General features: G+C 52.7%; 3 protein-coding genes across 4 annotated transcripts; 2 read left to right on the forward strand and 1 right to left on the reverse strand.

The window, feature by feature from the left end:
- The first annotated feature begins 11 nt into the window (after positions 1-11).
- Positions 12-16348, forward strand: LOC136197915 (uncharacterized). Of its 2 annotated transcripts, XM_065987789.1 has the most exons (10): positions 12-77; positions 140-285; positions 345-13229; positions 13407-13847; positions 13894-14179; positions 14236-14741; positions 14795-15523; positions 15579-15721; positions 15771-15910; positions 15968-16348. In XM_065987789.1, the coding sequence occupies exons 3-10, from the start codon at positions 410-412 to the stop codon at positions 16215-16217; spliced, it is 15315 nt and encodes a 5104-aa protein (XP_065843861.1). In that variant the 5' UTR covers positions 12-77; positions 140-285; positions 345-409; the 3' UTR covers positions 16218-16348. The 2 variants fall into 2 exon arrangements, with proteins under 2 accessions (XP_065843861.1, XP_065843860.1); XM_065987788.1 differs by having other exon boundaries at positions 345-13847.
- On the reverse strand, positions 16301-19194 carry LOC136197922 (glutathione hydrolase 1 proenzyme-like). The gene is made up of 16 exons (XM_065987796.1): positions 19026-19194; positions 18740-18959; positions 18434-18554; positions 18318-18385; positions 18192-18265; positions 18057-18139; positions 17895-18005; positions 17754-17841; positions 17581-17702; positions 17444-17529; positions 17241-17396; positions 17064-17184; positions 16938-17006; positions 16807-16885; positions 16651-16749; positions 16301-16597 (listed from the first exon to the last, which is right to left on the reverse strand). Exons 1-16 carry the CDS (start codon positions 19156-19158, stop codon positions 16398-16400), a joined length of 1830 nt encoding a protein of 609 aa, XP_065843868.1. The 5' UTR covers positions 19159-19194; the 3' UTR covers positions 16301-16397.
- LOC136197918 (uncharacterized) lies at positions 18748-23130 on the forward strand. Its single transcript, XM_065987791.1, has 19 exons — positions 18748-19365; positions 19546-19957; positions 20131-20187; positions 20238-20332; positions 20383-20452; positions 20498-20613; positions 20670-20758; positions 20810-20972; positions 21106-21213; positions 21267-21363; positions 21422-21493; positions 21545-21761; positions 21813-22003; positions 22065-22183; positions 22243-22362; positions 22411-22563; positions 22627-22717; positions 22807-22917; positions 22966-23130. The coding sequence occupies exons 1-19, from the start codon at positions 19301-19303 to the stop codon at positions 23065-23067; spliced, it is 2448 nt and encodes an 815-aa protein (XP_065843863.1). The 5' UTR covers positions 18748-19300; the 3' UTR covers positions 23068-23130.
- Positions 23131-23135: the final 5 nt, after the last annotated feature.

Raw genomic sequence — 23135 nt, forward strand, 5'->3', positions numbered from 1 at the left:
TTCGCACCAGTTCGTCGCATGCAGCCTAGCTCTCTTACTATGAAGGGACCGGATCTTGTGCTTTCCCGCCCTCAGGCGTACGTTCTCTATAGATAAACGAGCAAATTTGATATGGGTAAACAGATTTCGCTTTCTTTAGGTCGCGCTAAATCGGTTAAGGGTCATGTCCCAAGGTTTCGGGTCGTCTCACGTGCACGGTATGCGAGCTCGCGTGACGCTAGAACCACGCGAAAAAGAAGCAAGTGCTCATCAAGTTCACGCGATCGTTTCAAGCGTTTCTGAACAGTAAGACTTCCTCAAAACCAAAAGCACAACTCTTCTAGACCCGATTTCTACTTGCGCAGGACGTAGCTGCTGAAAAGAGGCGTGCCAAGGAGAAAACACGCCCCATCATTCCGTTTCACAACCAATGCGGAATAGCTATTGCCTAGCCATGCAACGACGTCTGCTCGTCTTATTCCTAATCTTTCTAGCGCGCGCGTTGGCTCAATCGGGCGACGCGTCGTCGCCGACGTGCGCCGATCCCGAACGCGACGCCAATGCAACCTGCAGCGATCTGTGCTGGAACGACGCGAAGCAAAGTACATCGATAGAATGGACCTTGACGGGGTTATGCGACACGTGCTCGCCTGCTCAGCAAACACCCGTTGTCGTCCAATCAGGAGAGTCCGTCTTCTTCTCCTACCCACCGTCTCCTGCACTGGGCTTCGTGTTTCCAGAGAACGAGCTCTACATATGCAAAGTCGCGAGTCGGGCAGCATTCGAAAGCTGTGACAAGACAACGCCCATCCCCGGGATGGAGTTTTACTTGCGACGAAACGAAACGGTCGACGTGACCGGAAATCTCACGACAGGACCGAACTATTTCATTGCGCGCCATCCGACAAACAGCATCCAAGGACCCTCGAGTCACTGTCGGCAGGGTGCGCGTCTTTTTATTACCGTAGGCGCAAATACTTGCGCGCAGTCGTCGAGTTCGCCTAATTACTGCAATGGTCGCGCGCCATGCGCCTATAACGAGACGTCATCGTCGTACGAGTGCGCGTGCCCGCCGAGTTATCTCGGAAATTATTGCGAAAATATTAACGAGTGTCACCTAAATAATCAATGTAACAATGGCACGTGCGTCGAAGGCAATTGCTTGTTTACGTGCAATTGTTACGAAGGCTACGACGGCGATTTTTGCGATCAGGACATCGACGAGTGCTCCCAGGGGGCAGGGCCCTGTCAAAATGGCGGCGTTTGCACCAATTTTTTTGGCGGTTACGAATGCGCTTGCACGTCTGGATTTGCGGGCCAAAATTGCGAGTTGGATAAGGACGAGTGTGCGTCGAACCCGTGCATGTACAACGGCTCTTGCTTGAATCTATTAAACGGATATTTTTGTCAGTGCTCTATTGGCTTCAAAGGCGATCGATGCGAGCTTCCGTTCGACGACTGCACCAGCAATCCGTGCCAAAATGGAGGCACGTGTTTAAACATACCGAGCGCCGGATACACGTGCCAGTGCACATCCGGCTACGAGGGTGACGACTGCGAGACGGAAACAAACGAATGTCTATCTCAGCCATGTCAAAACGGAGGAAATTGCAGCGATTTATTAGACGGTTACAGCTGCACGTGCAAGAGCGGTTACACGGGGGATAGTTGCGAGACGAATATCGACGAGTGTCAATCAATGCCTTGTCACAATGGCGCAACCTGTACGGACGACGTGGACGGATTTACGTGCCAGTGCAGCAACGGTTATACGGGACCTCTCTGCAAAGTCGACATCGACGAATGCGACTCGAACCCGTGTGCAAACGGCGGCACGTGCGCGAATCGCGTCGCCGGCTACGACTGCACGTGTGTCGACGGATATACGGGATCCGACTGCGAAACCGATATCGACGAATGCGCAAGCTCGCCGTGCGATAACAATGGAACGTGTCGCGATGACGTAAACGGATTTTCCTGCTCTTGCGTTGGAGGCTTCACGGGAGCGCGATGCGACGTGAATTCGGACGAGTGTGCGTCGTCGCCTTGCCAAAACGGCGCGACGTGCGTCGACGCGATCGGCAGCTACTCGTGCGACTGTCTCGCGGGATACGCGGGCTCCCGATGCGAAATCGACGTCGACGAATGCGCGTCGTCGCCGTGTTCCAACGACGGCACGTGCAATGATCGCGTGAACGGATTCGCTTGTGTATGTCTTCTCGGATATACGGGACCCCGATGTGAAGTCGACATCGACGAATGCGCGTCGTCTCCGTGCGCCAACGACGGCACTTGCCGCGATCTCGTAAACGAATTCGCCTGCGAATGTCGTCTCGGGTACACGGGATCCGATTGTTCGATTAATATCGACGATTGTCGGGGAGAACCCTGTGAAAATAACGGCACGTGCGTGGACGAGCTGAACGGGTTCACGTGCGTGTGCGCGGGCGGTTTCTCTGGCGACGCCTGCGATACGGAAATCGACGAGTGCACTTCGAATCCCTGTCAAAACGGAGCCACGTGCTACGACGAAGTCAACGGGTACACGTGTTCGTGTGCAAATGGATACACCGGGTCGTTATGCGAGAGCGATTTCGACGAATGCGCGTCGTCGCCTTGCGAGAACGGGGGAACGTGTCGCAATGAACGCGACTCGTATTCGTGTTCCTGCGTCGACGGTTATACGGGACCCCAATGTGACGTCAACGTTGACGAGTGCGCGTCGTCGCCGTGCCAAAACGGCGCCACGTGTCGCGATTTAGTGAACGAATTTTCCTGCGACTGTTCGATTGGCTACACTGGATTCGATTGTTCCGTGAACGTCGACGATTGCCATGGCGACCCGTGTCAAAACAACGGAACCTGTATCGACGAGCTGAACGGGTTTACCTGCGTCTGCGTCGACGGTTTCTCCGGCGACGAGTGCGACACGGAAATCGACGAGTGCGCTTCGTCGCCGTGTGCCAACAACGCGACGTGCGTCGACGAATTGAATGGCTATCGATGCACGTGTCCGAGCAAATTCACCGGAGCCGACTGCTCGGTGCGCCTGTTGCCGTGCGACGCGAAACCGTGCGGCGCGAACGCGGTCATGTGCGTACCGCAAGGCCTCGACGATTTCCTCTGCATCTGTTTGCCTGGATACGGCGGCCTGCTCTGCGACGTCGACGTGGACGAGTGCGCCTCGTCGCCGTGTGCCAACGGCGCGACGTGCGTCGACGAAGTCAATCGTTATGAATGCCAATGCGTTGTCGGCTATACGGGACCTCGATGTGACGTGGAATTGGATCCGTGCGACGCGTCGCCGTGCGAGAACAACGCCACGTGTCGGAAGCTTTCGCCGACGGCGTACGAATGCGATTGCCCGGTCGGTTTTACGGGATCGCGCTGCGCCGGCCTCATCGACTATTGCGTGTCGCTACCATGCGAGAACGGAGCCCGATGCGAGCCGCGCGTCGATTCGTATCAATGCTACTGCATCCCCGGTTGGACGGGAACGAATTGCGAGCTCAATGTCATGGAATGCGCGTCGAATCCGTGTCTCTACGGCGGCACGTGTACCGACGGCATTAACGGGTTTTCATGTGCTTGCGTTGCCGGTCGAACGGGTCCCTTTTGCGACGTCAACGTCGACGAGTGCGCCTCGTCGCCATGCCAACACCACGGACTCTGTTTCGAGCTTGGAATCGATAATTATTTCTGCGCCTGTCCGATTGCGTATACTGGACGGCACTGCGAGTCGAACGTGGACGAGTGCGCCTCGTCGCCGTGCGCAAATGACGGCACTTGCGTCGATTTCGTCGGCGGTTTTTTTTGCGATTGCTCATCGGGTTATACGGGACTTCAATGCGAGGTTGACGTCGACGAGTGTGCTTCGTCGCCTTGCGCGAACGGCGGATCCTGCGTCGACGGCGTCAATGGGTTTGCGTGTTCGTGCGTCGATGGTTATACGGGACCCCAGTGTGGAGTCGACATCGACGACTGCGCGTCGGGACCGTGCACGAATAACGGCACGTGTCGCGATCTCGTCGACGATTTTCGATGCGATTGCGCCGGCGGTTGGTTCGGGAAAAATTGCTCGTCGCCGACCGACGAGTGCGCGTCGTCGCCATGTCAAAACAACGCCACGTGTTGGGATTTCGTTAACGGTTACGAGTGCGCTTGCTCCGGCGGATACACGGGATTGCTGTGCGATGTTGAGATTGACGAATGCGCGTCGTCGCCGTGTGCAAACGGCGGCACGTGTCGAGACGAAATAGACGGGTTTCTGTGCACGTGTGTGCGTGGCTACGCGGGCAGCGCGTGCGAGATCGACATCGACGACTGCGCGTCGTTTCCGTGCGACAACAACGCCACGTGTCGCGACGGCGTCGACTCGTTTGCCTGCGATTGCGCCGACGGTTTCACCGGCGACGTATGCGATTCGGAGATCGACGAGTGCGCGTCGTCGCCGTGTCAAAACGACGGAACCTGCTACGACGAAATCAACGGTTTTGACTGCGCTTGCATCGTCGGATTTACGGGAGCGACGTGCGAAAGCGAGACGGATTTCTGCGTGTCGAATCCGTGCGGAAACGGAATTTGCATCCCAGGTTTCAACCGATTCAACTGCTTTTGCACGCCGGGATTCGGCGGCGATTATTGCCAGTTCAACATCGATGAATGCTTATCGAATCCATGTCAGAACGGTTCGACCTGCTTGGATCAAGTAAACGGATTCGTATGCGATTGTCGCGCCGGTTTCACTGGCGTTCTTTGTGACGTCAACGTCGACGACTGCGCCTCGAATCCATGCCAACAAGGCGGAACGTGTTGGGATGGCGTCGACGGGTACACGTGTTCGTGTCCGAGCGGATATACGGGTCAGCGATGCGACGTCGACGTCGACGAATGCGCGTCATCGCCGTGTCAAAACGACGGCACGTGCTTCGACGCGATGAACGGGTTTGCTTGTAATTGTACGCTTGGTTACCGTGGCGACGTTTGCGAGATCAACGTGGACGAATGTGCGTCGTCGCCGTGTCAAAACGGCGGCACGTGTCGGGACTTGATTAACAATTTTCAATGTGACTGTCCAACGGGATTTACTGGAGAACTATGCGAGACGAACATCGACGATTGCGCGGGAATCGCGTGCGCCAACGGCGGCACGTGTGAAGATCGAGTCGACGATTATTTTTGCCGATGCGCCGACGGTTGGTTTGGGAGAAACTGCTCGACGAATCGCGACGAGTGCTCTTCCAATCCGTGCCATGCGACGGCCACGTGCATGGATGACATAAACGGATACTATTGCACGTGCGGAAACGGATATACAGGCGTTCACTGCGACGTCGAAATCGACGAGTGCACGTCGTCGCCCTGTCAAAACGACGGCACGTGTCGCGACGAAATCGGCCGCTTCGCGTGCGTCTGTGCGCCCGGTTACGGCGGCGACATGTGCGAGGTTGATATCAACGAGTGCGCTTCAACGCCGTGCGAGAACGGCGCGACGTGTCGCGACGAAATTGACGGGTTTGCGTGCGTTTGCGCCGCCGGCTTCAGCGGCGACTATTGCGACACGGAAATTGACGAGTGCGCGTCGTCGCCGTGTCGTCACGACGGCACGTGCTTCGACGAAATCGCCGGCTTTCGATGCGAATGCGTTTCGGGCAAGACGGGCGTTCATTGTGAAACGGACATCGACGAGTGCGCTTCATTGCCCTGCCGTAACAACGGGACGTGTACGGATCATTTCGACGGGTTTTCGTGCGCGTGCGACGGTTTGCATACGGGACTTGTGTGCGAAAGCGAGGTATTTCCATGTCGTGCCGTTACCTGTGCTAACGGCGGCACGTGTCGGGAAGCGATGTTTGATTTCGTCTGCGATTGCGTCGACGGATATACGGGACGCTATTGCGAGAGCCAGATCGACTTCTGCGATTCGAATCCGTGTCAAAACGGCGGTTTCTGCTTGGCGCAATTGAATGGTTTTCAATGCTTTTGTTTACCCGGTTGGACGGAAGACTTCTGCGAAATCAACGTCAATGAATGCTTTCGTGAACCGTGCCAAAACGGCGGCACGTGCGTCGATCTCATCAACGACTATCGATGCGACTGCCCAGTCGGTTTCGCGGGCTCCGTCTGCCAAACGGACACGGACGAGTGCGCCTCGTCGCCGTGTCGAAACAACGCGACGTGCGTTGACGAACCGGGCGGTTTCCTCTGCAATTGCCCGTTGGGCTACAGCGGCGTCGCCTGCGAGACGGACGTCGACGAGTGCGCGTCGTCGCCGTGTCAAAACGACGCTACGTGCGACGACCTTATCGGCGAGTTTGCCTGTCGTTGTCCCGCTGGCTTCAGCGGCGATCAATGCGAAGTGAACATCGACGAATGCGCCTCGTCGCCATGCGAGAACGGCGCCCGATGCGACGATCTCGTCGACGGGTACGAATGCGTTTGCAACGCCGGCTTTACGGGGATACACTGCGAGACGAATATCGACGATTGTGCGCCGTCGGATCGGTGTAACAACAGCGCCGTCTGTTTCGATCTCGTCGACGACTTTTTCTGCAATTGCACGGACGGTTGGTTCGGTAAAACGTGCTCGTCTCCGACGAACGAGTGCGTGTCGAATCCTTGCCGAAATGGCGGTACATGCTGGGATTTGCATAGCGCTTACTATTGCGAATGCACGATCGCTTACACGGGGACTCACTGCGAAACGGAAGTCGACGAATGCATGTCGTCGCCTTGCGAAAACGGCGGCACGTGCGTCGATAGTCTCGCCGGATATTCGTGCCGCTGCGCGAGCGGTTTTACCGGGACAACGTGCGAGACGAACGTCGACGAGTGCGCGTCGTCGCCGTGCGAGAACGGAGCGACCTGCGTCGACGCGATCGACGGGTATCGATGCGATTGCGTCGCCGGCTACACGGGAGACGACTGCGATACGGAAATCGACGAGTGCGTTTCGTCGCCGTGTCGCGAGAACGGAACCTGCGTCGACGAGTTGAACGGGTACACGTGCGTTTGTCCGGTCGGAACGACGGGATCCCAATGCGAAATTGAAGTGAGGGAATGTTTGTCGAACCCCTGTCTCAACGGGGCGACATGCGCCGACTTGCGCGACGACTACGAATGCTTTTGCACGGCTAATTACACCGGGCGACGATGCGAGTCGCTCATCGATCCGTGTACGCTCTCGCCGTGCCGGAACTCGGCGACGTGTACGGTGAACGTCGACTATTCGTATCAGTGCCAATGCACCGCCGGATACACGGGGGCTCAATGCGAATTGGAGATCGACCACTGCGTTTCGAATCCGTGTCTAAACGGCGTCTGTCGACCTCATCTAAACGGCTACATGTGCTTTTGTACGCCCGGTTTTACGGCGTCTGATTGCAGCGTCGAAGTTCGCGAATGTTCTTCGAATCCCTGTCTCAATGGTGCGACGTGCGAGGAAAGTCTGCTTCGTTATACGTGCCGCTGTGCGCCCGGTTTCACCGGCGTTCGATGCGAGACTAATGTCGACGAGTGTGCGTCGGCGCCGTGCCGGAACAACGGGACTTGCGTCGATCTGATCAACGGGTATCGGTGCGACTGCGTCGTCGGGTACGGTGGCGACGCGTGCGAGCGAGAAATCGACGAATGCGCGTCGTCTCCTTGCGAGAACGGCGGGACGTGTACCGATTCAATCGGCGCGTACGAGTGCGATTGTCCGCGCGGCTTCACCGGGGTTCAATGCGAGACGAATGTGGACGAGTGTGCGTCGGCGCCGTGTCAAAACCAGGCGACGTGCATCGATGAGATCGACGGGTATCGATGCGACTGCGTCGTCGGTTACACGGGCGACGAGTGTGACAGCGAAATTGACGAATGCGCTTCTTCTCCGTGTCAGAACGGAGGGACATGCGTAGACGAAATCGGCGCGTACGCGTGCGATTGTCTGCTCGGTTTCACCGGCGTCGTCTGCGAAACGGAAATCGTCGAGTGCGCGTCGTCGCCTTGTCAGAACGGCGGCACGTGTCGCGATAATCTCGGCGCGTACCAATGCGATTGTCCGCGCGGTTTCACCGGGGTTCGGTGCGAGACGAACGTGGACGAGTGCGCCTCGGCGCCGTGTCAAAATCAAGCGACATGCATCGACGAGATCGACGGGTATCAATGCAACTGTGTCGTCGGTTACACGGGCGACGGGTGCGACAGCGAAATTGACGAATGCGTTTCTTCTCCGTGTCAGAACGGAGGGACGTGCGTCGACGAAATCGGCGCGTACGCGTGCGATTGTCCGCTCGGTTTCACCGGCGACGTTTGCGAAACGGAAATCGTCGAGTGCGCGTCGTCGCCTTGTCGAAACGGCGGCACGTGTCGCGATCATCTCGGCGCGTACCAATGCGATTGTCCGCGCGGTTTCGCCGGAGTTCGATGCGAGACGAATGTGGACGAATGCGCTTCGGCGCCGTGTGAGAACGGCGCAACGTGTAACGATTTGATTGGCGATTACGTTTGCACTTGCTTGCCGGGATGGACGGGACGAAATTGCACGATTGACGTGGACGAGTGCGCGTCGCAGCCGTGTCTTAACGGCGGACTGTGCCGGAACTTAGGGAACCGTTACGAATGCCTTTGTCTCGGATTCATTGGTCCGCAATGCCAGTTTGACGTCAATGAATGCCTATTGAATCCGTGTGTCAACGGATCGTGCGTCAACATGCCAGGGAGTTTTCAATGCAACTGTTCGGCTGGATATACTGGATCTATATGCGATGTAGACATTGACGAATGCTCATCTCTGCCTTGTCGCAACGGCGGCACTTGTGTCGACTCAATCGACTCGTTTAGCTGCGACTGTCCGTCGTCACACTCCGGGTTGCTATGCGACGTTGAAGTCAATGAATGCGAGTCAAATCCGTGTCAAAATGGAAATTGCAGCGACGACGTCGGCGGGTATTTCTGCACATGCGCATCTGGCTTCACTGGTGTCGACTGCGAGACGAACATCGACGACTGCGCGACGAATCCATGCTCGGCAAACGCGACGGTGGAATGCATTGACGGCGTCGACTCGTTCACGTGCGTGTGCCGTACGGATTATACGGGACCTCAATGCGAAATCGACATCGATCGATGTATGTCGTCGCCGTGCGAGAACGGCGGCACGTGCGTCGATTTGTCAAGCGGATATCGATGCGATTGCGTCGCCGGCTGGTATGGCGCCACTTGTGCGACGGCAACGAATGAGTGCGCGTCGTCGCCGTGCGCCAACGGCGGAACGTGTGTCGACGTTCACAACGCGTTCTATTGCATCTGCGACGTCGGATACACGGGAGACGAGTGCGATACGGAAATTGACGAGTGCACGTCGTCGCCGTGTCAGAACGGTGGTACGTGTCGCGACGAAATCGGCGCGTTCGCGTGCGATTGTCCAGGCGGTTTCACCGGCCTTCTCTGCGAGACTGACGTCAACGAGTGCGCGTCGGCGCCGTGTCAGAACAACGGCTCGTGCACGGATCTCGTCGACGGCTACGTGTGCGATTGCACTGTCGGCTACAGCGGCGATGATTGCGATACGGAAATCGACGTTTGCGAGTCGTCGCCTTGCCTCAACAACGGCACTTGCATGTGGACCGGCCCGGGGGAGTACGAATGCGGCTGCACGAGCGAGTTCAAGGGTTTACACTGTAGCGATCCGACGCTGCCCTGCGATGCGAGTCCCTGTCTGAACGGCGGCTTGTGCGTTCCCGCGAGGACCGACGGCGCTGATGGCTTCCGATGCTATTGCCTCGAGGGTCGCTACTCGGGACGATTCTGCGAAATGGACAACGACGAGTGCCGCGATTTGGCCGAGCCGTGTTTCAACGGTGGGACGTGCCGAAACGAAGACGGCGGATATTCGTGCGAGTGCCCGTCCGGTTTTACCGGCGCCATGTGCGAGTCGGCGCTTGTTGAATGTCTATCGAATCCGTGCACGAACAACGGCACGTGCGTTGATCGGATTAATTATTTCGAGTGCCAGTGTCCGGTTGGATTTGCTGGGGTCCAGTGCGAGCGCGTCGATTTGTGTGTGTCGGAACCGTGCCGTAACGGCAGCACGTGCATTCTGACTTCTTCCGGGTTTGAGTGCGTGTGTCCGGCGGGTTTGACTGGCGCTATCTGTGACGCGGAAATCGATGAATGCCAATCTAATCCGTGTCACGTAAGCTCGACGTGTGTTGATGATCTGAATGGATTTTTGTGCCTGTGCGACGCCGGTCGAACGGGCCGTCTATGTGACGTTGATGTGCGAGAATGCGATTCGAGTCCGTGTTCAAATGGAGGAACTTGTCATGAGATGATCAACGGGTTTAGCTGCGCTTGTTCGAAAGGCTATACGGGAACTCAGTGCGAAATTGACGTAGATGAATGCCAATCGAATCCTTGTTCGAATCACGGGACATGTGTTGATGACGTTGGCGGATTCAGTTGCCAGTGTCCAGCAGGATATACAGGAAATCGATGTGAAGTGAACATAAACGAGTGTGAATCAAACCCCTGTTCAAATAATGGGGCATGTGTTGACGACATTAACGGATTCAGTTGCCAGTGTCTGGCTGGGTATACAGGAAATCAATGTGAAGTCAACGTAGATGAATGCGACTCAAGTCCTTGTTCAAATGGCGGTACATGTGTCGATGACGTAAACGGATTCAGTTGCCTTTGTCTGGCTGGGTATACAGGAAGTCAATGTGAAGTAAACATAAACGAATGCGACTCAAATCCCTGTTCAAATAACGGGACATGCATTGATGACATAGACGATTACGCTTGTCAATGCGTTGACGGTTATACCGGAAAGCGGTGCCACGTGGACATCGATGAATGTCAATCGAATCCGTGCGGCAACGGCGGAACGTGCGTCGACGAAATCGACGGATTCTATTGTCTCTGCCTCGGCGGCTATTCGGGAAGTTACTGCGGTTCGGAAGTGAACGAGTGCGAAATCAATTCCTGTCAAAACGGCGGCACGTGCGTCGATCTCGTGAACGATTTCTTATGCGAATGTCTTCCGGGATATACGGGAAGCGTGTGCGAGACGAACGTCGACGAATGCGAATCGAATCCGTGCGCCAATAATTCGACGTGCGTTGATCAAATCGACGGATTCAATTGCTCGTGCGGACCTCTTTATGCTGGACGTCTCTGCGACGTAGAAATTAATCCGTGCCGATCGAACCCGTGTCAGAATGCGGGACGTTGTGTCGTCGACTCGGTGTCAGCGGAATATGAGTGCATGTGCATGGACGGATATACGGGAACAGTCTGTGAAACGAACGTCGACGATTGCACGTCGGCGCCGTGCGCCAACGGCGGCACGTGCCTTGACGTCATCAACGGCTATATGTGCATTTGTCCGCTCAATACGACCGGCATTCAATGCGAGACAAACGTTGCCTGCGATGCAAAACCTTGCGTTAACGGACTATGCGAGAGTCTCTTTGGGGGAGGATTCGAATGCAAATGCCAGTTGGACTATTACGGCGATCGTTGCCAATTCAAAGCGAACGACTGCAAATTTGCACCGTGTCTCAACGGCGGCACGTGTACGGACGGAATTAACTCGTTTTCTTGCGCGTGTACGGCGGCGTTTACTGGCGCCACGTGCGAAACGGCTGTGACGACGTGCGACTCCAATCCTTGTCGTAACGGCGGCACGTGCAACGAGAATAGCGGCGAATTCGTTTGTCAATGCGTTTCCGGTTATACGGGAGCCACTTGCGAGACTGACGTCGACGAGTGCGCGTCGTCGCCGTGTTCTAACGGTGGCACGTGCCACGACGGCGTCGGCGCTTATGCGTGTCGTTGCGTTGCCGGTTTTACCGGCGCGCTCTGCGAAACGGAAGTGGACGAGTGCGAGTTGCAGCCGTGCGCTAACGGCGGCACGTGCGTCGACGCAATCGATTCGTACACGTGTTCGTGTTCGCCGCTTTTTACCGGACGTAACTGTGAGACGAATTTGAATCCGTGCCAGACGGCGAATCCGTGTCAAAACGGGTCCACGTGTTCAATTACCGGAAGCGGATCGAACTACGTGTGCACGTGCGCCACGGGATTTACAGGACGCCATTGCGACGTCGATTTGGACGAATGCGCCTCGGAACCGTGTCAAAACGGTGCCACTTGCATCGACAACGTGGGATTTTACGCGTGCGAGTGCTCACCCGGTTACACGGGGGCAGAATGCGAGACGAATATCAACGAGTGCGCGTCGCGTCCGTGTCAAAACGGCGCCGCTTGCATCGATCAGATCGACGACTACGAGTGCACGTGCATGGATGGATATACCGGCCTCAATTGTGAGACGAATATCGACGAGTGCGCTTCGCTACCGTGCTCTAACGACGGCACGTGCGTGGACGAGATCAACGGATATGCTTGCACGTGTGCGATGGGATACACCGGTGAGGACTGCGAGACGAAGCTCGTTTTCGTCTGCGAATCGAATCCGTGTGCAAACGGCGGCACGTGCAACGACGTCGGCGCCGGATATACGTGCACGTGTTCGAATGCGTACACTGGCGAGCACTGCGACGTCGAAATCGATTTCTGCGAGTCGAATCCGTGCACGACGAATGCCACGTGTCGTTCGATCGCGGGATCGTTCGCCTGCGATTGCCCCGAAGGATACGCCGGGGATCGTTGCCAAATTGCCGTGCCTCTGTGCGAATCGAATCCCTGTCAGAACGGCGGGATCTGCGTCAGGGAGTTGGATGCCTGTTTCTGTCGAAACGGATGGACGGGGCATTTTTGTCATTTTGACATCAACGAGTGCTTCTACGCCAACGAATGTCCGGCGCCGACTCGCTGCGTTAATTATCCGGGTGGATTTGATTGTGTTTGCCCGACGGGATACACGGGCGCGTCGTGCGACGTGAATATCGACGATTGTGCGAACAATCCTTGCATGAACGGCGGCAGCTGCACCGATCTCGTTGCTGGATTCAATTGCACGTGCCCAAGCGGATATGAGGGTCCGCTTTGCGAGCTCTTCGTCGACGGCTGCGGATTTTCGCGTTGCCAAAACGGAGCGACGTGCGTCGACGTTGTCGTCAATACGACGGCGACGGAGGGAAGTGGACTGGAGGAGAGTTATGCGTGCAAGTGTCCGAGTGGCTTTGGCGGGCTCACGTGCGAAATGCCGATCACAGGAACTCCATTCGCTACGACTGAAACTCCAACTCTTGAGAGTACGACTACACCTCCAAAGACAAGAGCAACTCCAACTCCTAGCGATGCAATAACAACTGGTCTTCCGACGACAGCTACAACTCCATCAACGGCTCGTCTAAGGACAACTACACCTCCAACGACAAGTGTACCCACAACTCCAACTTCAAGGGCTAGAGATACGACTGCACCTGCGATTACATCCGCACCTCTAACGACAACTGCTTCTCCAACTCCTAGCTATGCAACAACTGGTCCTCCAACGACAAGTGCAACTCCATCAACGGCTCATCCAATGACAACTGCTTCTCCAACTCCTAGCGATGCAATAACAACTGGTCTTCCGACGACAGCTACAACTCCATCAACTGCTCGTCCAACGACAACTACACCTCCGACGACAAGTGCAACTCCAACTCCTAGCGATGCAACAACTGGTCCTCCAAGAGCAACTCCTTCAACGGCTCATCCAATGACAACTGCTTCTCCAACTCCTAGCGACGCAACTACACCTCCAATGACTTTTCTTCCAACAACTTCTGGCGCTACTATTGCATCTCCTTCTTCTCCGCCTCTCAATTGTTCCCAAAGTCCGTGCGCGAACGGCGGTACGTGCGTGTCATCGTCCGACGGCGACGTGTGTCATTGTCCCTTATCGTATGGCGGAGACGTTTGCGATCAAAGTAATCAATTATTCTTGCGTCGTTTTTCTTTTAAATCTCGCTCTAGGTTTGTTTGCCGCCGTGCCGTCATTCGACGAAGCGTCGTACTTGGTTCTCTCGGGCGATATACGCTCCCGCTTCAACGACATTTTTCTCGAACTAAAGCCGACGACGTCCGGAGGAGACGGCACGATCTTTTTCGTCTCCCAGAACGCCGACGGAAGCGGCGACTACATGGCACTCTACATCAAAGCGGGCGTCCTAACGTACAGCTATAACCTCGGCTTCAACTCAATCGAAATCAAATCAAACACGTCACTTGTAGCAGATACGTTCGCAACAATAAGAATGAGGTAAGGAGAAGCACAACATTGCGTATCGTTATCTATATATCTATCGTCTCTTTCAGGCGTTCTGAAGAGAAGGGTTGGCTTTATATTGATGATCAGCTCGTTGGTTATGGATCAACATTTCCTGACCTCACTCAACTATCCGAGAACTCCGTTCTCTATCTCGGTCGACTTCCCGAATCGTTGACGTCGGTTTCGCCGCTTCTTCCCGACGGAGGTTTCACCGGCTGCGTTCGTCGTCTCAAAGCCGACGGCCGACTGATCGATTTGATATCCGCTGCGACGAGTGCTCGCAATGTGGGCCACTGCCAGATTGCGCCCTGTTCCGCCGTCGGAGCGACGTACTGTCTCAACGGAGCCACGTGCGTTCCGAGCGGAAATGAACCGGACGCTTACTCGTGCAGCTGCGCCGTCGGGTATACAGGACAGCGATGCGAGTCGCCGTATGATCCATGTCTCTCGGGAACGCGATGTCGCAACGGCGGCACGTGTACGACGCCGATGGATAGCAATCGATTCAACTGCGATTGCCCGTACGGATTTTCCGGGACGACTTGCGAGAAAGGTAGGGTTAGAATGAGTAATACACGGCGTAGTGTAATCTGTATTTTTTTTCAGATGTTCGTCCTATAATATCTGAGTCGTACAACGGCGATGGCTACACCAAGCGAACCGTTTCGACTCGCTCGTTTCGCACGTCGTTCACCTTATCATTCCAACTTCGTCCGTCCGTCGTCAATCAGACGGGTTTGATAGCGTTCGTTCATCGGCCCGGCGGCGGCGACTACTTCGCCGTTTTCGCCGATTCCGGATACGTCGAAGCGCACATGCACGTCGGATCGCGCGACATTGGCCAACCGCGCAGCGCTCTACCCATCGACGGTCAAACCCGCGTTATCATAACGAAACTAGGCAAAGACTTGAGTCTCGCAATCGACGACCAACCCGTCGTCACGGAAACGGCAACGGGATCGCTATCGGCGCTCGACGTCGACGACGATTTGTATCTCGGCGGCGTCGCGGCGTCGACGTACGCCGATTTGCCGGTCGGGTTGGTTCGCGTGACGAACGGATTTCACGGCTGTTTATATGACGTCACGCTGAACGGCGATTCGATCGGCGACGCGAGCGACGGCGTCAACGTCGACGAGTGCGATCAGGGCGCGTGCGATTCGTCGCCGTGTCGTAACGGGGCGACGTGCGCGAATGCGGTCGACGGGTCGTTCGAGTGCGTGTGCGCGAGAGGATGGCGCGGGGACGCGTGCGACGTGAAGGTGGATTGCGTGATGGATTGGAATACGACGGCGCGGCAGTGGGACGCAAAAGCGGGATACGTTTGCGACGGAGGTTGGTTTTCTTTTATGGAGTTATAACGTTGACGTCTTGATTGCTTCTATTTTAGTTTTAAATCTGATGGATATTCGTTTCCATGGCGACGGCTACGCGGAAGTGTCCGCTCCGCGTTCGTCGAACAAGGAGACGACGATTCGATTCAATTTGACGACGGCTAGCGATTCCGGTCTCCTTCTCTATCTTCCGTCTACGGTAAGGGTATTTATCCGCATGATGGTCGTTTGCTATTGTGGAGCTCTAGGCTGACGTCAAGGACTTCTTTTCCGTGGGAATTCTCAACGGTCAACTAGAATTTACCTACGAGTTGGGCAGCGGAGAAATTCGGCATCAAAGCGAGGCTTTCGTTTCAGACGGACTCACTCATTATATTGAAATCGAAAGGTAAGGCTAATCATATTGATTCGTCTCTCTCTATATGTCTATTTGATTTTTTTTCAGAGTCGGCGTTAATTCGAATGTGACGATCGACGGGCGACAATCGACGCTGAAAAAAGTTCCCCAGTTGACTCGTCTCAACAATCGCGGAAATATATTTGTCGGCGGATACACGAACGTTGCCTTGGGCGGACGCTACGGAAGCGGCGGTCTCGACGGCTGCATCGGCGGCTTAGAAATCAGCGGCAGTCCAATCCTTTTCGATGCAGGCCAACTGGTAAAGAGTGGAACAAACGCTTCGCCGTGCTACTAATGTTAACTTTAAATACGAAACGAAGCGTCGTCGCGCAGCGCTTTTCGCTTCTAGGAATTTTTTTTTGATGTACTTTGATTAAGTGTTTTGTGTGTTTCTGGTAATTCTTAATAGATACCATAGTAATTTGAGGTCCACGTGGACCCGTCCCAGCAAAAGCGAAAGGTAAATAATAATTGATTAAATAACTGACGCTATTCCTCCTTTTCTTTTGTCTGAGTGCGCAGTCAGGATCGGTTCTGCATCCGCGTTGTAGATTGTGTCTTCCGGATAGTCCGCTCTCGCTGCCTGAACGACACCCAGAGACGGTCCGAAGTCGACGAAGGAAACTCTGTGACCGATTTGTCTCAGATTTTCAACCACCTCGTCGCTGAAGCCATCTGACAAGGTAAACAGTTGATTTAGGTGCATCGATATCGCCTAAGCCTCTTACCTTCTACCTCCGTAACGTTTGGCATTAGTTGGTTATGAATGCGGCGTCTTTCGACTGCACTTTCTACGTCATCGTTCATACCCAAGCTATATAGAATTACTAGAAACGTAAAACTGCCGCTGAATTATTAGAAAAATTAGATGCCCATTTTTATACCTTGAGCGGTGGCTGTCGTTATTTTTGTTCCTCCGGACGCCCCTGTAGCTAAGTGGACGAACTCTTTCTTACTTCCAGGCTATTAGATTGACCACTGGATAAAATGATACGTAACCTGTCATAGTACTAACCTTTCTTTGTATAACGAGAGTGGGTGCCTGAGACGACAACGGTCTTTTTCCAGGTGCTATATAGTTAGCCTACGTGCAAAGGAAGAGAATGTCGATTGAAGCGAAGTAGGTGACCGTTCTTCATACCGGAGACGGGCGCACGTTATAGATATTAGTAATGTTTGGAGATGAAAAATCGTCCATATCATTATTTAGTACAATCCCAGTAGAAGTCATCAACTTGGATCCGAAGTATGTATTCACTGTACTGCAATAGAAAACAATGTCAATTATATTGTTCTCTTTTTCTCCAGTTTCCCCTACCTTGTGACTGCAACTGCATCGCCATCAGGGCCAAGTACGGAAAGGTGAGTCGTTCCCGGCGTCGGTTCCAGATCATAGGCAGGCCCATAATAAGATGCGTGGTGCGTTGCATTGTCATCAATCTTATGCTCTCTCAAAAAGGCAGCATAGTCCAAACTACGAGATAATACTTTAACAAAAAGAGATACTCGTTATTTACGCACCTAGTCATGTTGTGTATTAGAGCAGTTATGTTCACGAAAGCGGGATCTCCGAGATGAGATCTCTGAGCATATGCGAATTTGTACCCCTACAGATAAAACGCAATTAGAGTTTTTGGCGCGTCTTTGCGGTGTCTCACTTCAACAAGGCGATGATAGAATAGGGAATTGTTTTTTTGATCGTCGTAACCGCTCAAGATGTTGAGGATTGATATAAGTACTGCTCCACTCGACGGTGGCTGCGGAGAAAAGACTTTGAAATCTAGGCAAGCGAGAAAGTAACACTGATTAGTTCAATAATTAATTAATTAACCTCCAAATTTGGTCTGTAAAGGCTCCGAAAATTTCACTGAATAGTTCTTGAAATCTGAAACCTCCAAAATTCCGCCGTATGCTTTAACCTTCAGTCATCATTTTACGAAAATGAAATCTAGCGTCTCTTTTGCCTACTTACCTCATCTACAATGCTTTTAGCTATTGGACCGTCATAGAATAGCCCTTGGGTGCCGTTGGCGAGCATTCCTAAAGTATTGGCTAAATTTGGATTGTACGCAGTATCGTTTTCCTAAAAGCCGCCTATGTTTTTTCGTTACTTATTTACATAGAGATGTCTTACTTGAAGGGGAACTCCATTTGGTGTATAGATCTCCCGCAATCGAGGACTAAGAAAATAGTCATGTGTTCTGTCAATAGCATGAGCTAAACGTTCAGCCTTTGAGTTGAATTAAACGTATTAGAGATCAGTTGTCACCTAGGTGCTCTGTCACTCTGAATCCATTCTTTGCTAGTTGTATGGATGGCTGAAATAGTTCAGACCAATCTAACCTAAACGTCTTTTAGCAAATACGGCACAGATTGTATAGGCAATTAAATATACAATCCATATTTCTGATGGACTTCCCACAGAGCTTTCAACTCCCCAGGCACCGCAACGGCCAAACCTCCCTACACAAGCAGTATAAGACGGACACCGTTATTATGACCCTGCGTTACCCTCAGAGCTAAATTTCGATTGTTAACGAACATTGTAACGTTGGACAAAGCGGCTGCAATCGACCGAAAATCAATTGCTTCAATATCCCCGTCTTTTGATCGAACCACCATAAATCCTCCGCTAAGAAGAGAGCAAGAGCATATTTAATTAATTAATTAATTAATATTATTTATATATAATCTGAACGCTACTTTAAAATAATTTAAAATGGATTTTAAAAGCTTCGCTTCTTAGAACAGTATGGGGGCTACTGAGTATTGCAATTCCTTATGTATTGACTTAATTAATCAATGACTCATTCCTACCCGCCTAGTCCTGAAGATTGCCCGTGCATCACGCCCAAGCACAGCATCGACGCCACGGCCGCATCGACCGCCGATCCTCCTTTGCTTATCATATCAGTTCCAATGACGGAACACTCGGATATGTCGGCGGCGACGGCACCGTGGTAATTCCTCTTCGGAAGACCAACGGTCAGGTGGACTGCCAGTCCTATTCCTACAGCTATTAGGAAAGCTACTCCGCCTATGAACGAAGTAAGACGGCCGGTTTCTAATGCTCAATGTCGTGCGCGGTCTTCTTTGCAGTGACCTGTGATCATCACTTTGACACCGCCCGGCTTTTTGAATTCGGTTTTGGGCTTCTCTTCGTCGTTTTCAGACGGTGTTTGTCCTTCTTCTGCGTCAGCCAGAGGAAGCGACTCGTCTTCCTGCGGAGCCATCATCGCGTGACTGACGAAATGATTACAGTAAGGGCTACGTGGACGTACGGGAGTGACACGACGGTTGTCGTAGCAACAAGGTTGGGAAAAGAGTTACCAGTAAGAACGACAGCTTCTGCAGTTTATACCTCCTTCATCCCACAGCATGAGCATACTGCTTGCAAAGAAGCTAGCAGTTTTTTCAATTAGCAAAACCAGTAGTCTGCAAAGGTAGAAAAATACGCTAACTGTGGGAGGAGCTAGCGTAGCATTGAAATTAAGAGTCAAAACGTGACTGGAAGCGAACAAACCACAAATTTATAATTCATACAGTAATATTTTTAACAGTGGCACACCCACGACCACGAGTCTTCTATACGGGCAATAGGGCTGTTATGCCGTTGCCCCCAGATTCGTCGCTCTGCAAATCTCCACAGCCCCCAAACTTCTTCAGCCGCGTTATCTCGCCCCGTCGATGCTAGCCGCGGCGGCGACGTCGAAACGGGCGACGGGCACCGATTCGCTCGATCCGAAATCGTTTCTCGCCGTTCGCCCGCCGGGAATCCATTCCGACTCCCATCGCGGTCTCAAAATCACGTCGCGAGACGCGACGCACTACACGTGCGAGCGACCGACGCGTAAGATCGTTCGCGAGCTCAACTATCGACGTCGCGTCGAGCAGATGACGTCGCGCGGCTTTCGATCGATCAATTCGCGTCCCTATCGCGAATTGGAGCCGGTGGAGCTGAGCACGACGGCGCTCGCTCTCCACGCCGTCGGGCAGGATCGTTTGGGACCCGCCGCCGCGTTGGACGGCGATCGGGTAAGAGATTTTTTGTTTGGGAAGAGGGGGAGGCTATTTGAATAAAGAAGTAGAGGGGCGTTCCCTTAGAATAAGCGTTTACGATTATATTATATTATATTACTTCCGGTAGGGCACTCTGACTTCCGGGGTCGGTGATGGCGTCATAAGTTTTAATTGATTTTTTTCTGAAGAATTTCGATGAGGAAAGTCTTGATGAAGTGCAGTCCGTTGCGACTGAGATGCCTAAAGTAATGTGTACAGCGTTTCAATGGATCTTCCACAATAGGTTTCTTTTTAGATTGAGGATTTGTCTCTATTTCAAGGAGGTCCCATTCGGACGCCCATGATCGCGGGAAGACTAGAGTCATTACAGGACCACAAAAAGATTGCCGAGTACAATCCTTTATAACGCTTAGGAGCCTAGTGAGGTAATTCCTTATCAGAATCAGACTGAAGGACGTCAAGCGGGGATACGACCTATTCCGACACATTAAAGAAGAGGACCAGCAGAGAGTATGTCCTAGAAATAGACAGAACACATTTCTATTGTTCTCCTAGTTGGAACTTAGTCAAGAGGAGGCTAAGCGCGAAATGGAGATGTTGAGGTCCGATTGGAAACAGACTCCCAAGCCGCGGCTTGACAATGACGGCGACGACGCGTTGAGCACGGCCAGGTGCGAAAGACAGAAGGAACAAGCGGTAGTTAATACACTGGTGACGTCTATTGCAGTCCTTCCCATGTGTCCATTGTAAAAAAATCGAGGCAGTCTGAGATCACTCTTGACGCGGAATCTCCTGATTCGACTGAACGAGGGAGTGGTGAGATGCGAGAAATTTCAATTACCGACGATTCTTGAGCTTTCGTTTTAGAATCAAGCCTGTTTGTGACTCAAGATGTCGCGCCGGAAATTCCTCCATCGAGAGATTCCAGGTCTGAAATGTCGACATCTCGAAATTCAAGAGGGATGTCAGCAAATTCGAATTGCTTGCTCAAGGAGAGCGATTTCACAGTAGAAAGTGCTCAAGAAGACAGGTAGAGAAATTTAGAGGGTTCCTCAGTCGTACTCAGTCGTAAGTGACAGCAGAGGAGAGTCGTAGTATGGCGAACTCCCTTAGGAGCCAAAGGGAAGTGCTCTTCTAACGCACTCATTTCTTTCCTTTCTTAGAACTTCTCTGTATCGATATCTTCGCTCTCTCCAGTGGATTCTTGAGGCCATGCTCCAGGGAAGTCCCGCCTATATGCCGTCGATAACGGCATCGTGGGGAAAGGGAAGGTGAGGAGTGTACGATCGTCTTCTCCAATTCATTCTGACTTTTTCGCCTCTAGCGACGTTCTAAAGGACATCAAGGGAAAGGAGAGCGTCGAAACGAGAAGACGACGCGACGATGAATGGGATAAATGGGCGTCGACGGGATATTCAAACGTGAGAAAACGCTACCATCGTGTTCCAGTCGCATCAACGCTATTTAATTAAAATTTAGAAAACGGACACTATACGTAGTGCGCGTACGTCAACGACGTCAACAGCAGAAGGAAGAAATCGAAAGCAGCAGGTTAAAATAACCAATGAATAAATAAATATATAAATATTGATTCTTTTTCAGGAACGTTCCGGCGCTGCACTCACCGTGCCCACTTTCAATCCCAGGATCAGCACCAGTTCGTCGTCGATGTTGGATACGGGCGCTGCCGTCGTGCCGGACGAGGATCAGGACGTCATTTACGAGCAGACAATTGAGCACGTATCGTCGTCCGTTTATCTGACAGACAATGACGAAGACGGAAAGAAAAGAAAATCGAAAGGCGCTGAAGAGAGACGAGGTAAGGAAGGGATCCTTAATTAATACATTATTTAGTTCATACTTGTTTTAGAGTGTTTTGTGGCGGTGAAGTCGGGACGTTCTTCGGCGAAGAATCGTTCCATTCGGAGTCTGAGAGCTCCTTTGATTACGCCGAGGATGACTCAGTGGAATCGATGGAAACCCGTCTATGGGACGCAAGCGACGTCAGAGGAGCCAAAAGCGAGACCCAAGTCGAGTCCTTCTCTAAGGAGAAAATTGACAGTAAGTGGCAAAGGGAGACCATGGTGGTGGGCTAAAGACGAGCGCCTGTGAAATGACTAAGGGAAAAGAGTATGAAGACTTTATGAAGTTCATTGAGAAGCCGGATGAGGAGAATCGAAGGGACATGCTGGAGCTCAAAAGGATGGATGCTCGGCGAACGAACGATAGAAAATCGCAAAGGCAAATATTAGAAAGGCACAGCTTTTAATACCGTTTGATTACTGTATGTCTTTATATAGTTCTGTCGCGAAGTGCGATTCTTCTCGTTCCTTTGATGCGGCGAGATGGCATTCAGATTTCACCACCGTCGTCAATAACCAGGACCTCGTCGTACACGAGCAGTTGTCGGCCATGCAGAGGTCGGTCTCTCTAGCCGGCGTTCTCTCTTCTTTGACTTTGACATCCAGAGATCGGTATCAGGCTTGCTGTCAGAAATTCGTTGCTCTTGGCAACCTTCCTGACGGCGGTAAGTTCTGGGAAGACATCGAGATGGTGCGCTCTGGCGTTGCGACCGAAACGGCGTCGATGGCTATGAGAAAATTGCTGATGAACTATCACTGGTAAGTCGTTCTCAAAGAAAGGCGAAACACCTCTTTTGCACCTGTGTATCTCTGCGACCATAGGTACACTGATCTTCTGAACGAGTTACCCATTGAGACGAGAGACGATATCAAGTGCAGGGCCACTGTAGATCGCCTGGAGCAACTTTCAAAGGTATGAATAGTCCCTGAGTTCCGGACCCGCTCATTCGGATAAATAATTTACTGCCTGCTTTTATCTAATGGACTTCTCGGGCTCTGTAGCAATTCTCTCGTCTGGGTCCTCTGAAATTGTCCAAAGAACGCCTTTTATACGTTCTGGGAAGCTTTCGACCGTGGGAGCGCGAAGCTCCCGACGTGAAGAAAGCTATTGAGGTAAAATCAAGCAAAAAAAGCTGTATTTCTTTTACGAGTCTTTTTTAGTTTATTCGCACTTCCGTAATTTACGTGTCTGATGAAGAATACGAGGCGTACGTCGCTCGACGAGACGCCAAACGCTATCGCGAAAGAGATGAATATTTTTGAAAACGTAAACTAATGTTTTTGAATGTGGTTTTTTATTGCGAGTAAAATTTGAAGTTCTTTCCGTATCC

Source organism: Oscarella lobularis, chromosome 18, assembly GCF_947507565.1.
Source record: "Oscarella lobularis chromosome 18, ooOscLobu1.1, whole genome shotgun sequence".
Taxonomy (NCBI): domain Eukaryota; kingdom Metazoa; phylum Porifera; class Homoscleromorpha; order Homosclerophorida; family Oscarellidae; genus Oscarella; species Oscarella lobularis.

What these genes read in the sequence shown, in the direction of transcription:
- LOC136197915 (XM_065987788.1), top strand. Translation starts at nt 410, where the DNA reads ATGCGGAATAGCTATTGCCTAGCCATGCAACGACGTCTGCTCGTCTTA. An exon ending in GGGATACGTTTGCGACGGAG is followed by an intron (nt 15,524 to 15,578) that starts GTTGGTTTTCTT and finishes CTTCTATTTTAG; the next exon opens with TTTTAAATCTGATGGATATT. An exon ending in TTCTCTATCTTCCGTCTACG is followed by an intron (nt 15,722 to 15,770) that starts GTAAGGGTATTT and finishes GTGGAGCTCTAG; the next exon opens with GCTGACGTCAAGGACTTCTT.
- LOC136197922 (XM_065987796.1), bottom strand. Translation starts at nt 19,158, where the DNA reads ATGATGGCTCCGCAGGAAGACGAGTCGCTTCCTCTGGCTGACGCAGAA. An exon ending in CAGAGTGACAGAGCACCTAG is followed by an intron (nt 18,140 to 18,191) that starts GTGACAACTGAT and finishes CTGAACGTTTAG; the next exon opens with CTCATGCTATTGACAGAACA. An exon ending in AACGACAGCCACCGCTCAAG is followed by an intron (nt 16,750 to 16,806) that starts GTATAAAAATGG and finishes TTACGTTTCTAG; the next exon opens with TAATTCTATATAGCTTGGGT.
- LOC136197918 (XM_065987791.1), top strand. Translation starts at nt 19,301, where the DNA reads ATGAGCATACTGCTTGCAAAGAAGCTAGCAGTTTTTTCAATTAGCAAA. An exon ending in AACGATAGAAAATCGCAAAG is followed by an intron (nt 22,184 to 22,242) that starts GCAAATATTAGA and finishes GTCTTTATATAG; the next exon opens with TTCTGTCGCGAAGTGCGATT. An exon ending in TTGCTGATGAACTATCACTG is followed by an intron (nt 22,564 to 22,626) that starts GTAAGTCGTTCT and finishes CTGCGACCATAG; the next exon opens with GTACACTGATCTTCTGAACG.